This window comes from Molossus molossus, unplaced genomic scaffold (genome assembly GCF_014108415.1).
Source record: "Molossus molossus isolate mMolMol1 unplaced genomic scaffold, mMolMol1.p scaffold_m16_p_10, whole genome shotgun sequence".
NCBI lineage: Eukaryota > Metazoa > Chordata > Mammalia > Chiroptera > Molossidae > Molossus > Molossus molossus.
In genome coordinates this window covers 78,819,956-78,835,930 of record NW_023425345.1, presented here as the reverse complement: position 1 = coordinate 78,835,930, position 15,975 = coordinate 78,819,956, and the positions used below count along the sequence as shown (strand labels likewise).

The 15,975-nt window shown below is 43.6% G+C and overlaps 1 protein-coding gene across 2 annotated transcripts in view; it reads left to right on the top strand.

Moving 5' to 3' along the window:
- The first annotated feature begins 639 nt into the window (after window positions 1-639).
- ACVR1B (activin A receptor type 1B) overlaps window positions 640-15,975 on the top strand; it is a 34,398-nt gene continuing 19,062 nt past the window's right edge. The window contains exons 1-2 of one of the 2 annotated variants that reach the window (XM_036252791.1): window positions 640-736; window positions 15,466-15,563. Coding sequence is in view for 1 of the 2 variants with exons in the window: in XM_036252790.1 (XP_036108683.1) it covers window positions 646-736 (91 nt within the window). In the remaining variant the exon portion in view is untranslated. The remainder of the gene's footprint in view (window positions 737-15,465; window positions 15,564-15,975) is intronic. The other variant, XM_036252790.1, reaches the window with a different exon arrangement.

Here is a 15,975-nt window from a genome sequence, read left to right as displayed (position 1 = left end):
TACGAGCAGAACGCGAGTGCTCCACAAGCACCCTTACCCAGATTGAGTACTATCATGAAAAAGCCTGAGTATGTCCTGAAAAGGGGCATCCCGTCAGCGATCAGACAGGTTGCCGGCGCCCGGGGATTGCAGGGCGGAGACCAGTTAGCAGCCGGCTGCGCCGATCCCGCTGCGATGATGGGGCTAGAGGCTAGGCGGTAGGGATGCAGGAACCAGAAAACGCACGGGATTCGTCGGACAGTCGATGCGGAGGAGGGGGCCGGGCTGATAAGATAACCAGCCCTGAATGCGGTGCAGGGGAGGGCGGAAGCTGCGCGTTCTGCTCGACCTCCTTCGAGCCCCGCTCTTACCCATTGGTGAGGGGGGCCGAGGGGCGCACCCCTCCTACCCCTTTAACAGGGACACTCCCCTTTAAGGCGGGCGCCCGCGCGCACCCGGCCCCGCCCTTCGGGGGCGCGCGCGGCGGCCGCGGCGCCGGCTCCGCCGGGAGCGCACGTGCCGGCGCCGGGCGGAGGAGCGAGAGGCGGGAGCGGAGCCGCGGGAGGAGAGGAGGCGCCGGGGGCGCGCGCGCGCGCTGGGCGCTGCTGGGCTGCGGCGGCGGCGGCGGCGGTGGCGGCGGTGGCGGCGGCGGCGGCGGTGGTTACTATGGCGGAGTCGGCCGGAGCCTCCTCCTTCTTCCCCCTTGTCGTCCTCCTGCTCGCTGGCAGCGGCGGGTCCGGGCCCCGGGGAATCCAGGGTGAGTCCCGGGGCGGGGGCCGGGATGGAGAGGGCCGGGCGAGGGCGAGGCCTCGCGCCGCGGCGCCTGGGCTACAGCGCGCCCCTTCCCCACGCTCACAATATGGCCGGGCGGGGGGCGCGGTGGAGTCGGGGTGACCCCCGGTGGCTTCTCCCGACCCGGTAGGCTCAGCCGCCCAGCTGCGACCGAGCTTACGCCGGGCCCCTGGGGACTCGAGCTCTCTTCCAGGGGGAGCTGGATCCCGGGAGCTCTCGGGGGTCGTGCTCCCAGCACCCTCGTATTTCATAGATGGGGGTACGGGCTTCCTTCCAAACATGTGGAGATCATGTTTTTGCCCCTCCGCTCGTCCAGGGGCGGAGGTCTTCATTCCCTCCCTCCCGACGCTCCTGGGGGATGCCTTTTCTCCCGCCAAGATTGTGAGGCTGGGGCGGTAGGGTCTTTGCCTTCCGAGGTATCTTGATGCTGAGAGTCTTTGCGCATCTCAGATGGTAGGGGAAACCCGGGGTCTCTAACCTTTCCTTCAGATCCTGCACTTGGAGCGTCTTCTCCCCTCGCTTTCTTGCCCCCCTCATGTTCTGGGGAAGGGAGTCACATTTCCCCTTCACGCAGTCCCTTGAGTTCAGTGGGTCAAACCCCCCACCTCCAATACACATGCCTTGTGGAAGCTCTTTGGAGGAAGTGGGACGAACAGGCCCCTCAACCGTTTTGGAGTTTGCCTTTGGAATGAATCTCTCTAACCCTAGGAAACCTAGTTCCAGAATGGTTAATCTTCATCTAGGTGTATTTGCTTTCCGTCTCGCCTCCCCCACCCCACCCCAGGGGGCCCATTCAGTTGCTCACTTGGGGATGCCTTTCAGGTGAAATCCTAGAACCCGCCTCCAACCCCCAAGATTATTTAAAGATCCCACCACTGGACTGGCTCCCTGGCCTTTGGTCAATACTTATTTACCTTCCCACACCACCCTTCTTACCTGCCCCTCCCCACACACACTCCCCACCCTCACACATCCCTCACCTTCCAACCCCCACAGCCTTCTGCTCCCCTTACCACCTCACCCTTCCCATTGTAGAGGTGGGTACTTTTTTGTGGCACCCTTAACTGGGTGTGTTATTTATGAGGCTTTGTGGGGCTGAGAGGAGCAGATGAAATCCTAAAATATTTGATTTATGAGAGTTGTCTCCAATGTGTTTTGGCATTGGGGTAGCAGATGAAGGTTATATTTGGCAGTTATGTTGAAGTGATTATTGACCCACAGATGGATCTGGAAGAGACTATTAGGATTGTATATGCTCTGATGTACAAAGGCTGCTGCTTTGACTTCTCAGCCACCCCTAGCCTTCCAGCACTGAGAGATCAAGTGTGTGTTCTGGGGCTCTCCTCTCCACTAAAAATAATGGTTCTCAGGTGGGTTCAGGCTCCTTTAAGACACCAGACAATCAAGAAAAGACATCATCCCACTTTGGAGTCTCAAAAACAAGTTCATTATCTCCAGCTTTGATATTTGTTCCCAGTGGTGTAGCCTGTGCAGTAGGGTCTTTGTTCACTGGCTAGTACTTATGTTAAGCACCTCGTGTGTGTTCCTGGGTCTCACTGCGCTGTGCACGGTAATATGCCGTGGTTCTGATCAACAGTAAAGGTGTATAAATACAACCTGACATTTGTGGTAAGATCATGATTTTCCTGAATAGTGTTTGCTGGGCTTTATTGTGAGCCATGTTTTTGGAAAGTGTAACATAATGTTATTTCTCTACTGGGGTAGTAAATAAGGAGACTTAGCTTTCAGGTTTATCATTTGATATGTGTATGAATAAATCTTTAAATGCCTTACATAGGAATTTTGATCCTGTCCCTAGTGTATGCAAGATTTTTAACAGCCAATTCCCTGTTAATTTGGTGTAGTGTCTGTGGGACTTTCCTTGTTGTGATCTTAGTTAAGAATGTTTAATTGATAATCCAACTGGTTCTGAATGGGGCAGAGTTCCTTTTTTTTTTTTTTGTAACCTTCCTAAAATGGATGTTTGTTGGGGTGAGATGGGTGGTCATAATAAGGAATTAGTTTCTTTTTTTGGTAAATTGGAAATTAGGTTGTGTGTCCAGCAAGCATTCTCTAAGGCCTTTAAACTTCTTGGCCAGACACTACAGTTTTTTCCGGGACACATCTAGTTGCCAATAGTGCATGCTACAGAGACCACTGTTGCAAAAGGCTTAAAGTAAAACGTCAATTCTGGGAAAATAGAGCCTGATGATAACAAGAAGTTGATTGCTTTCCTCCCCTGCACTTCCTCTGTTGAGCTTCTCTAGGTGGGATGGGGGAGCCGCAGAGCCAGGCAGCCCTGATGCCTAGTACTTGGACATGTCAGGAAGGCAGCAAGGGATAGGTGTTTCTATTAATTAGTGAATTAACTTCAACTTAGTAAAAGGCCAGTGATAAGGAGAATGACTTCTAGCTTATAAACAATATCCATTTGATAGTTGTACCATGTTTTAAGGCTTTGCAATCTTCACATTAGTATTAAAAAATGTAAAATTGCATTAGTTAATAGCAGAAGACATTCATTTCCTAAGACAAAGCAACAAGAGTGACATGTGAGGTTCTGATAGGAATATTTTGAATTTCTGGGAACAGAATGAATCTCATTTCAGGCCAACTCTTGAAATTTTGTTCAGTAGACATGGTTTTGAAGTACAGTGAAAGTGAACACTGGTAGAAAAAAAAAGGGAATCTCATTAGTTTTGTTAAAAGAGCTCCTGGAACAGATGTGATTGAAACATAATAAAATGGCTACTCTGGTTAAAGGTTAGAGCCAGATGGAGGGAGAAGGCCCCAGAACTTTGTTTCCTTACAGGTTGTCCTTGAACAAGTCACTTAACCTTACTGTGACTGCCTCAGTTTTCCCTCAGTAAAGTAAGGAAACAACCTGTGTCATTCTTACTGAGACATTTGTGAGACTGACTTACTGATAGCCAGTTGGCTGGGAGGTATTTTTAGACACAGTTTCTGACTTAAGTGAACAAGCAAAGTTGGGTTACTTTTTATCTTATGGGGCAAAATAGCATACTGTCGGGATTGATAACAGCAGCACATGCCACAGTGTGGTTAATTTCTTCTTATTTGTGCATTTTCGTAGATGTGTCAGATTTCCTCAAGTTAATTTCTGTCTTCTGACAGGCGCTTACATCGTAGACCCAGCAGCATACCTGTGCTAATCAAAGACAGTCTGGAGGGAGTGACCTGCTTTAGGCTTTATTGGTTTGGCAGCGTTTTAATTCTTACGCAACTCTGGGTACGTTTATGGCACTATGTAAATGTTACATAAGAACATGGAGGCTGAGAGGTGGCCAGAATGGTGCCTGTGAACGCAGGAAGGTTAGGCTTCATACGAAAGGACCTTGGGAACCTGCAGTCAGTACAGGAAGAAGCAATACTTCATTTTCCTATAGAAACCTTTTTAGTTGATTGTGTCTTTCAGGTGGACTGCTGTGTTATAAATAGGTTTATTCTCCACTGGTGAGCTAATTGTAACCTTGCTACCAAAATATGAATCAGAAAATGAGGAGAGGAGATGTGCTGCTGCTTTCAGCATGTCCTGTTGAAGCCGCTTGTTGCATTTTGGAACATGAGTTGAATTGCATTGCAGTCTGTTCTCATTATAACTCAGGAGTACAGGGTGTTGAGGTGGAATGGAATTCTCAGTTCATGGGCTTTAGATCTTCACTTTTGAAGGTTAAATTAGAATGCTGAAGTGGCTCTTTTGTTTTAATTTTGAAATCCTTATTGTTTACTGCAGTTTTTGCTTAGAGCAGCAGTGAACATTAATTCTGGAATCCCACCTCTTTGTCTTGAATTCTTGTTATTTGTCTGTTAAGTAGGGGCTGACGTAAGGGGGTCTTATCTCATTTTCTTCTTTGTATTTATACAACAAAAATCCTCAAGTCCTCTCTGTCACCAGCCCCACTGCAGCTGGAAGTACTGCAGATATCCAAAGCCCATCAGTTTCACCTAGACTGGGATTGCTGAAACCTTTTAAGGAACCAGCTGCTCAGACCGGACAGGCCCCCACAGTCTAACTTGTGTGCTCTCTGCAGGCACTGCCTCCTGGCCAGGTTCAAATACCTGCTCTTGGTTTTTGCTCACCTCAGCTTCTCTCTCGCACATGATTTAACCTGAGCTTGGACTCAAGAGGCACCATCTTGGCCCTCCTCTTATCTCTGCCTGCTGGCTTCTCTATCATGGATAAATGTAGCGCCCTGCAAAACTACTAGTGCGGAGTGTATCTTACTCTGTAGAGTTAGTTGCCAGAATTTAGTTATGAAGTTTCAGTCCAGGTGATCTCACCTGTTCTCTGGGTTGTAGACAGTGCTACTTCATGCAGCTCTGGGGTTCTTTTTGGTTTTCTTCTCTCTTCACTTAGTCTTAAGCCTGCATTCGTCTTGCTAAATATTATGTTGAATTTAACATAATAAAAGTAACTGCCTTTCCCTTTACAGCATCAATAACCCCTAATATTTACACAATTACATATAGGAGAATTCTTTATTCCTTCAGTTGGGTATGTGCCTGGAATGGTTCTTGGCATAGGAAAATAACAGAGCACAAGATGAACAAAGATCCCTAAATCCCTGTCATGGAATTTACAATTGCAGTGGCTTAGACTGAAAATAAAGAAGTATACACAATTATCAATCATGAGTGCTGTGTAGAAAATAAACTAGGATGATGTGCTCAAGTGTGCCTGGAGCTGCCATTTTATGTCACTCTCGGCTTTATTCTTTCATCCGTAAAATGGGGCGACTCATTATTTGTGGTAGTTATATTCTATAAAGTCAGGTGGAACACTGAATTAGCCAATACTGAACCATGGCTCCTAGTGGAAATACAGGAGCCATGGTCACAGCATTTCATCATCTGATCAGTACCTAACCTTGTCTGTGTCTTTCTTTTTAGAGACATCTTGTTTAACATATATTGTTGATTATTTAACATTGAACTCAAGACCAATAGCATGATAACACATGCCTGACCAAAGCTTATCTGACATATGTATTTTCTCTGCAAGGCACATCACTGTTCTTAGCATTTCAAGCCCTACTCTTGAGGGTCATTTCAAACTGAAATCACCAAGAAAAACACAAAAAGGTGAAAGGCGTGACAGTAAATAGACCATGAAAAGGACACATACTTAACAGTGTAGGAGCTGAAACAAGATGGCAGAGTGTTGCCTTGTTCCACCTCAGCTGGAACGTGTGCCTTGGTGTTCAAACACTCACAAGTGTTCAAAGTTTTCACCACTCGGCGCGTGTCCACAAGTGACAAGAGCACTGAGAGTATTGACTTTGGGGTTACAAATACATTTTAGTCAGTAGGCAGATTCACAGACACAGAATCTATGAATGATGAGGACCAACTGTATTTGTTAAAACTGTTCAAATAATCATAGCAGAGAGAAAATTATATCATACAGAATTCCAAGGACTTTTAACTGGTTTACTGAATCAGAATTTTAACATATACAGTTAGAAGTCTCATTTCAGCCTGTAAATAAAATCAACATATATATACATATAGAGAACTGTGATGATCTAAAGATTCCTTTAACACATGTTTATTGAACCCCTACCATATTCCAAACATTGTTGTTTTACAGTAAACAAAAGGAGAAAAAAATGTCTTCCTTCATGAAGCTTATGTTCTGGCAGGTAAGACAGATAATAAAGAAATAAAATATAATGCCCTGGCTTGTGTGGCTCAGCGGTAAGAGCGTCGCCCGTGGACCAAAGAGTCCCAGGTTCAATTCCTGTCAAGGGCACGTACCTTGGTTGCGGTTCTCACCCCCAGTCCCGGTTGGGTTTGAGTGGGTGGCAACCAGTTGTTGTGTCTCTCTCACATCGATGTTTCTCTCTCTCTCTCTCTCCCTTCAGCTCTATCTGAAGATTAATGTAAAAATATCCTCGGGTGAGGATTAAAAAAAATATATATATAAGGTGATTCTGCCAACTACAACCCACCCTTTACTACCCTGCCCCCAAGATTCCTGGCCTTTGGTATACACACACCTCTTCCAGTTATTCAGTCAAACGTGAATGTAGGTACTACTGTGAAGGGATTTTATAGATGTAGTTAAGGTCCCAAGTCAGTTGATCTTTGGATAGGGATACTGTTATGGTGGACAGAATCTAATCATGCTAGTCCTTTGAAAGCAGAAAATTTTCTCAACTGATTGTAGAAGAGAAAGGCTAGATGCTCCAGCTGGCCTGAAAGAAAGTAAACATGTGCCTGTGAACTGCCCGTGGGGCCACGTGGCCAGGAACTGCAGGCTGGCGTAGGAGCTGAGAGTGGTCTGTAGCTGTCAGCGAGGGGGGAAATGGGGCCCTCAGCCCTTGGTCCACAAGGCAGTGGGGTTTTCCAACAACCAATGAGCTTGAAAGAGGTCTCAGCTTTAGGTGAGAAAGCAACCCTGATGACACCATCAGGACTTCTAACCTATAGAAACACAGAAACTGAGATAGTGAATAGGTACTGTTTTAAAAGTGTGTGGCCTAGCCCTGGCTAGTTTTGGCTTAGTGGTAGAGTGTCGGCCCACAGACCAATGAATCGCAGGTTTGATGGGCATGTACCTCTGTTGCGGTTTGTCCCCAGATCTGGTCGGGTCATGCAGGAGGCAACCAGTTGATGTGTCTCTCCCACATTGATGTTTCTCTCTCTCTCTCTCCCCCTCCTACTGTATCTGAAGATAAATGGAAAAATAACCTCGGGTGAGGATTAAATAAATAAATAAATAGTGTGTGGCCCAGCCATTGTGGCGCATCCTATGGTCTGAGAGGTCCTGGTTGGATTCCTAGGTTTCAGGCTTGACGCCCAATAGGGGGTGTGCAGGAGGCAACCGATTGATGTTTCTCTCTCACATCAATGTTTCTATCTCTCTCCCTGCCTTTCTAAAAAATCAATAAAACATTTTTTTTTAAAGTGTGTGGGTGTGGCCCTGGCTGGTTTGGCTCAGCAGTTATATCATTGGCCTGTGGTCCAGGGAGACCCAGGTTCGGTTCCTCCTAAGGGCACGTACCTCGGTTGCAGTTTGTCCCTGGCCCTGGTTGGGTTGTGCGTGCGGGAGGCAGCCACTCGATGTGTCCCCTTTCACATCGATGTCTCTCTCTCCCTCCCACTCAATCTGAACAAAAAATGGAAAAATGTCCTCGGGTGAGGATAAAAAAATAAATAAATAACTAAAGTGTGTGTGTGTTGTGAGTCAGATAGTGATGGGAAGAAAAGGAAAGCAGGAGAGAGGAATAAGAGAAATCTCCCAAGGTAGGCTTGAGGGTGCTTGAGACCTGGTACCTCGCCATCCTGTTGTTGCTGGACCTGGCATGTGAAAAGTACTTTGACCACATGTGGCTTTCATCTACTGTCTGTCACCTTTCCTAGATATATGTGAGTGTTTGGAGGAAAGAGGAACTTTTGGTTGCTTTGGATGATTGTGATGTTTAAGTTGAGGAATCTGAATGGAAGCATACACACACACACACACACACACACACACACACGCTGGAGCAAAAGTAGGTTTACAGTTATGAGTACACAGAACAGTTTATTGTATTATTATTTTTTAATCTGTTATTTTTAAGTATTTGTGGTGAACCCACCTTGCCCCAAATGTATGTTTGTATATTACATTCTGCACTTGTAGTAGGTAAAATTGAACAAAACTTGATCCGTATTCATTTCTAATATTCAGGACCAAGCTGAATGAGAGGGATACTAAGGAAAGAGTTTGTTCTTGCCCTTTAGAAGTTTATACACAAATTGACTTATCTTCTGCTTATTGGAACAACCACAAGACTATGAAAAGTTCATACCCTTATTGACTTAATGACAGTAGTAATAAAAGCTTCCGATTAACTGGATGTTTACTATATACTCAAGGGTTTAGCTGAGGCATTCTTGTCCCCTTTTTACCTTGGAGACAACTGGGGCATACAGTGGTGAGGCAGTGAGCCGAGGTCTGTCTGACTCCAAAGCCTGTGCGCAAAGTCCTGTACTATATACTGTGATGCCTACGAGAGCAGTTTTCTAACCAGTCTCTGCCACCAGTCTCCCACTTTCCTCCTGCCTGGTGCTTGATTTAACTTTGGAAAATACACCTTCTGCATCTGATGGTCCCACCGCTTTTATGTGGACTCCAGGATCAATGCCAGACCCCTTTAGCCTGGTGTCACAGTCTGTCCAGTCTGGCCTAGTCTCTCTTACTGCCCCATCTGTGGCTGGAACCTTGATATTGTTGCATCTATCCATTTACTGTGACCCTGACATGCCTTGTGCTTTTCTGGGACTTCTCTTCTTAGCCAAACCCAGCATTCTCCAGTGTGGGGCCTTCTTTGTCCTCCTGTCTCTCCCAGTCAGTGATTTCATTCTACTTTTCTCTGGAAGTGTAGAGGTTCACACTGGTTTTAGTTGACTGAGCCATTCTCCCACCCTCTATGCCTTAGAAATTGATGCTGGGAACTGGCTTATTCTTTATAAGGCTTTGTCACGTCACAGAGCCTTGCATATTTTAAGTACTTAATAAATGTGTTTAATTGAATTGCTTCATTTCTGTCCTCTTGGCAAAATCCTAGGTAAATAATTTTAATTCTGTCCTGCTGTAATTTTATCATCTGCTGTGTATACAGTTTTTATCCTTGTTACTCAAAAATACTACAGACATCTGTGAGTGACTTGGAACATTATAATCTCTCTTCCTACCTCACCTCTTTCATCTCTGTATATTCTATACCTACCCATTTTATCCCAGCCAAATTAACTCGATCTCAACCTCATTACTTTTATCCTCAGCCCTGACTAAATTCTTTTCTCTCCTTCATTGTCCCAGATGCCTGAAACAACCATTCTTATCCCTCTTCTCACTCAAAACTGATGTAGTCTCCTCTTGACTCATCCATAACATAGTAAATAGGTCAGGAAGCAAATATAAAATATCACTGCTATATATCCTCCCCTGCCCTAATGAGCCACACATTCGTCCATTTAAATACACCGAAGAAAGAAAGCAGTGTTTTTTTCATGTTCATTGTAAACTGTTAGTAAGGGAGAAATAACAACTTACTAGTAGATAGTCCACATGTGGTGGCTGAGTCTGTATACTTAGGTGCTAGGAACACTGGACATGCTCCATCACAAGTTTTACCTTGACATTCTCCGGGACAGCAGGTGGGCTCTTGCTGGATGTTCAGGTATTTACAGTCAGCCATAAATTAAGTTGCATTGACAGGTCTCTTTAGCATAAACATCAAACGTCTCTTTTGAGTGAGAACAAAGCTTTCATTCTCTAGACCTGAGGCTTAGGGATGAACTTGTTTAAACAGCTCTCCAAGTAGAATGTCAGAAAGGCAGTTCGTAGAATAGATATAGTGTGAAGCTGGCTTTTCAAACACCTTTCTCTCATGCAAACTCCATTCCGAGACCTTTTCCCAGATTGGAGTTAAATACCACATTGATCAAGTGTCTTATTGTTAAATCTGTGTTTTTTCCCCTCCTCATACAAATAGCTTCCTTTATTAAGTCAGTAATATTTTTTTCATAAGTGCTTTTACCGATACATTTTTCTTTTCGGTACCACCAACTAATTACACATGTGAAATTTGACTTTATTTTGGCTCTTGGGAACTTGAGAGGTTGTTTTGTTTGGTATTAATGTATTTTTACAATCTAATTTTGACGATTGTGAAAGGTGAAGGTGTAACTTGGGTCTCCTTTACCAATAACATCTGATCATTTGACTGTAATGCTGCGGGATTTTTCTACTTAGGTTAGTTAGAACTTCGGCTGCTGGTCCAGTGTCAGTGCCCCATTACTGCCCCCACACTCCCCTTCCCAGGAGAACCAAACATTACCTCTGTTTTGTGACAGTTGAGTGCCAGAAACCTCCACTTTTTTTCAAATAACATTAAAAAAAATTTAAATTGATTTTAGAGACAGGAAAAGGTGTGTGTGGGGGGGGAGAAATATTGATGTGTCAGTCAGTTGCCTCCTGCACAAGCCCCAACCAGGGATCGAACCCAAAACCTGGATATGTGTCCTGAGCAAAATCAAACCCACCACCTTCGGGTACGAGGCAACACTCCAACCATCTGAGCCACACCAGCCAGGGAAACACCTCCATTTTTTTAATTCAGGATTTTCATAAACACATTGACTGTTGTCTAAATCATTAGTGAACAACTTTTTTATTTCTTTTTAAAACAGTGGAACCCTTTTTAAAATGGAAATGTAGAAACATATATAAAGCAGACAAAAGCTGAGCCACTCTGGTAGAGCCCCGTTCCCTGTCCAATTATTAGGCTGAGATTTATTGAAGGAGATTTATTAAGCGTGGTGCTATGTGCGAGGCTCTGTGCTGGACACCAGTGAGAAAATGGGGCAGGAAAAGACACCGGCTCCCTCCCTGTGGAGTCCAGAGGTTCTCTGAACATCTCGGCCAGCTAGGGGTGAGGAAGAACACAGTCTGAAAAACACTGTACCTCCAGTTTTTGCTATGCAAGTGTTAGGTTTTTCGTGTTTTTGTTTTAGAATTGAGATTATATTATATATGTTGTTTTACAAAGATTTATGGTATTTTAAAAATTGTAAAACACATGTAACAGAAATTTGACTATTTTAAAGCGAACAATTCAGTGGCATTAAGTACCTTCATAATGTTACGCAAACCATCAGCACTATCTAGTCTAGAACTGTTTCCTTACCCAGAGGAAACTCAGAATCCAGTTAAGCAGTCACTCCCCCTTACCCCTTAAGAACCATTAATTTGCTTTCTGGATATTTAATATAAATGGAATAATACAATATGTTACTTCTTTCACTTAACAATGTTTTTTTTTTTTTTTAAGTTTATCTATATTGTAGTATGTATCAATAACTTATTCATTTTTATGGCTAAATAATACTCCATTGTGTGAATGTTCCACATTTGTTCATCCACTCATTATTTGATGGGCATTTGGGTTGTTTCCACCTTTTAACTATTGTGAATAGTGCTGTTATAAACATTTGTGTACAAATTTTGTGTGAACACTTGTTTTTAATCTTTTGAATATGTTATTCCTAGGAGTAGAATTACTGGGTTACATGGTAATTCAGTGTTTAACTTATTGAGGAACCATTGAACTGTTTTCCACTGTGACCCCACCGGCCGTGTGTGAAGGTTCCAGTTTCTCTGGGTCTTTACCTACACTTGCTATTTTTCTTTTTCATTTTCTTATGGCCTTCCTCATGGGTGTGAATTGGTATCTAATTGTGGTTTTTATTTGCATTTGAATTTGAAATTCACTTGCATTTGAGATCATGTTGAACATCTTTTCATATGCCTGTGTTGGCAGTTTGTGTATTTTGGAGAAATGTCTGTTTGTGGCCTTTGCCCATTTTTAAATAGTGTTTCATTGTTGAGTTGTAAGAGTTCTTTATATATTCTAGCTGCTCTGGCCGGTTTGGCTCAGCAGTTAGAGCGTTGACCCACGGATAGGAGAGACCCGGGTTCGGTTCCCGTTAAGGGCACATACCTCGATTGCAGTTTGTCCTGGGTCGTGTGGGTGGCAACCAGTCGATGTGTTTCTTTCACATCGATGTTTCTCTCTCTCTCTTCCTTCCTCTCTCCCTCCTGCTCTATCTGAAGATGAATGCAAAAATGTCCTCGAGTGAGGATAAAAAAGTATATATATTCTATATATTAGACTATTATTAGACACATGACTTGCAAATATTTTCTTTCATTCTGTAGGTTCTTTTCACTCTCTTACTATTCTTCTTTGGCACACCAAAGTTTTTAATTGTGTGCTTTTGATATGGTATCTAAGAAAACATTACCAAATTTAAGAGCATGAAGATTTGCTCGTTTTCTTTTTTTCTTTTTAAGTTTTAAAATATATATTTTAGCTCTTATGTTTTTTTTTTTTTTTTAAATCCATTTTGAGTTAGTTTTTTTTATATGGTAGGAAGTAAGGATTTGATTTTATTCTTTTGCTTGTGGATATCCAGTTGTCCAGCACCATTTGTTGAAGGCTCCTCTTCCCCTCTGAAGGTTCTAGACATTCTTCTTAAAAATCAGTTGATCATAAGTGTATAGGTTTGTTTCTGGACTTGCAGTCTATTCCATTAATGTATATGCCTATACTTAATGGCCGTAGTAAGTTTCGAAATCAGGAAGTGTGAGTCCTCCTAACTGTGTTTGTTTTTTTCCAAGATCACTTTGGCTATTCAGATCAGAGTTGTGTAGAGTTGTGGTCTTTGTTCTATCCTAAAGAAGCTGTAGGGGGTTTAGATAAGGTCCAGAAAGGAATAATTAAAATAATCATGCATTGTAATAGGCTATTCCTATCATTTTGGCCTGTCTGATGGATGTTGTCATCTAGAAGGATGAGGGCTGAGAGGGAGTTTATGATCAGCTTGTAAAATCATGAAGAGTAAGAGCAGCACAGCTGATTTGGGCACCAAATCTTGGATACTCTAGAACTGGAAGGTTGCCCGGTGAAGTTTGAAGCAGCACGTTTAGTGTGCTTGAACAGGACAGTGTTTCACACAAGGACTAAGTTGATGAAACATCAACTCCAAGGAGCACTTAATATTAGGCCGAAATCATAAACACCGTAGCTTTAAAACATTTTGGAACATTCATGAACCTTTATCTCCCAGGACAGCTGTGCATGTTTTGCAGTATGCCCCTTACCTTTTGAGGCTGGTGTCAACACTCTATGCTGTCCCACACCTTGTCCCATAGTGATGTGGTCTCAGGCCTAATATTGGGCTGAGTGGCATAAGTGTACCCCTGAATGATGGTTCTTAGGAATTCCCAGTGAGCCACAGCCTCACCGAGTGTCCTCCCAGTGTCTGCCAGTGGCTAAGAGGGGACCCAGCTAGTGCCCTGCCTGTGGGGAGGTTCCTTGCTGAGACCAGGCAGTGTTTAGGGCCTCCACACATGCAGCTAGACCAAGTCTGCCCAGGTCGGGACTTGTCAGCCTTCCTTAAAACACAGGCTCTCTCACGAATCAGATTTGCATTACTTCCTACCACAGACCACCTTCTACTCATACTTTAGAACCATGTTCAAATCTTGCCAAAGCGGTTTTGTCTTCAGTTCAGTTGACTAGCTTGTTAATAACACAATGCTGTGCTAGTGGGGATTTCGTTCCAGCCACCTTTTAACTTGTTTGTGTGTAGAATGATTGTGTTACTCCTCTGTGATTGGTTTTCCTAATTGTGTTATTTCAACTACGTAACTGTTAGGTATGTGTTTATATACACGTGTGTAGACTGATTTAACTTGATGAGTCAGTATGAAACATAAAGAGCTGCTATCATTAATCCAGATTTAGCTTTTCAAAGACATAGAAATTAGGTTTGTGACTTAGTGTACTAGCAAATTTATAGTAAATTCAGATGTTTGTATAATTTTATTATCACTTATTTTATTTCAATGAAAAATGAATATTTACAGAAGACTAGCCATAATGTCTGTCTTTAAAGTTCAGGATAAGGCATATAAATTTAAAGCAGAACTTCCCAGTGTTGGACCAGTGAGTCAAACAGTGTGAATTTAGAAATAAACTAGATTCAAATTTCAGCAGGAGGGTTTTAGAGGTCATCTAGTTCAGTCCCTTCTTTCTGGTTAATCATGAGGAAAATGAGGTTCAGGGAGGTTAAATGACTTGCCCAATGCCACGCGACTGAGTTACTGGCAGAGCTGAGGCTCAGCAGTTTCTTGCTGTGATCTTGCTGTAACTTGCCACTTCCTAATTAGTGGATAAAGAGACACATTCAGTGTGTGTGTTTGAGTTTTACATTGAGAGTAGGGATTAAAATTTATCGAGCACCTATTTGCTAAGCACTTTTTTATTTCATTTAATTCTTATGTAGTCCTGTGACATAATTATTAACAGTCCCACTTTGCAGATTAGGAAACTAGGGTGCTTGAAGGTTCCTAACGTACTCAAGGTCATGTGAGTAATATTAGAGCCAGTATTTGAGCCTTAGGTCTTTCTGACCTGTTTCCTGCCATGATACCCTGCTGTGGATCTAGTAATAGTAACTGAAACCTTTTTAGGGGTGTGGGCAGTGGTAATGGTTATCTCAAAAATAAATCTTTTTCAGACTTCTCATTCATTGTGAAATATATAAACGTACACAGATGGGTACAGAGAGAATCTTTTTCAGAGCACCCACAGCACTTATTGGATGTTTGGCTAATCTTTATACCATTTCTGTAAGATAAATAGTATTTCGCCCTGGCTGGTTTGGTTCAGTGGTTGGAGCTTTGGCCCACAGACCAGTGAGTCTCGGGTTTGATTCCAGTCAAGGGCACATATCTCGGTTGTGGTTTTACCCCGGCCCTGGTCGGGTCCCGCAGGAGGCAACCAGTCGATGAATCCGTCTCACGTCGATCCTCCCCCCCTTGCCCTCTTTCCCTCCCTCCCACTCTATCTGAAGATAAATGGGAAAAAATCCTTGGGTGAGGTTAAATAAAAAAAAACAGATAAATAGTATTTTTTGGTTGGGTAGCCAAGGCCCAGATAGATTCAGGGACTTGCTCAATTCCTTATCACAAACCCACGTGGCCCTGCTCCCAGTTCCGTTCTCCGTCCAGTCGAACGTAGATTTCACCACTTTTGTTCTTTCCTGTCTTACACCAAGATTGTTTAAGAACTTCCCAAAAATAATGAGCCACGTGTGGGTTTGTTCATTCTCCAGGATGAATCACTGTGAAAGGGGCCGTGAACCAGTGAAAGGAGGATAAGTGTCTGGAAGCAGAGACTCCTGGCTCTCCTGCCTGCTCTGACGACTCTAAAGTGAGCTTTTTTCAAAAGGCGGCTGTGGGTCTGGCCTGCGTGTCCCACTGTGCTCAGAATAGCCCTCTTGGAGTTGTTCGCTTTCCCTTCTCGCTTCCCAAAATAGACCCAATGCTGTTCTGTTTGCTGGACATCTCGGTGCACGCATTGAGAAGTGTGCGCTCCGTGGGGAGCCCCTTTGTGCTTGAACGTCCCCACTGACAAAGGGCAGTGGGCATTAGCTTTCCCGAGTCACAGTCACGACTGATGCTTGGGAAGAGATTTGGATTGAGTATTCAGAAGGTCACAGAAGTAAATCTATTTACAAGGATTAAAAGAGGGAGCAAATAAAGATATTTGGGAGGAAAAACTGAGGAGGTTTCTTAGTCTTTCTTGTTGGAATTGAAATATAGGAGTCATTTACTTTTACTTT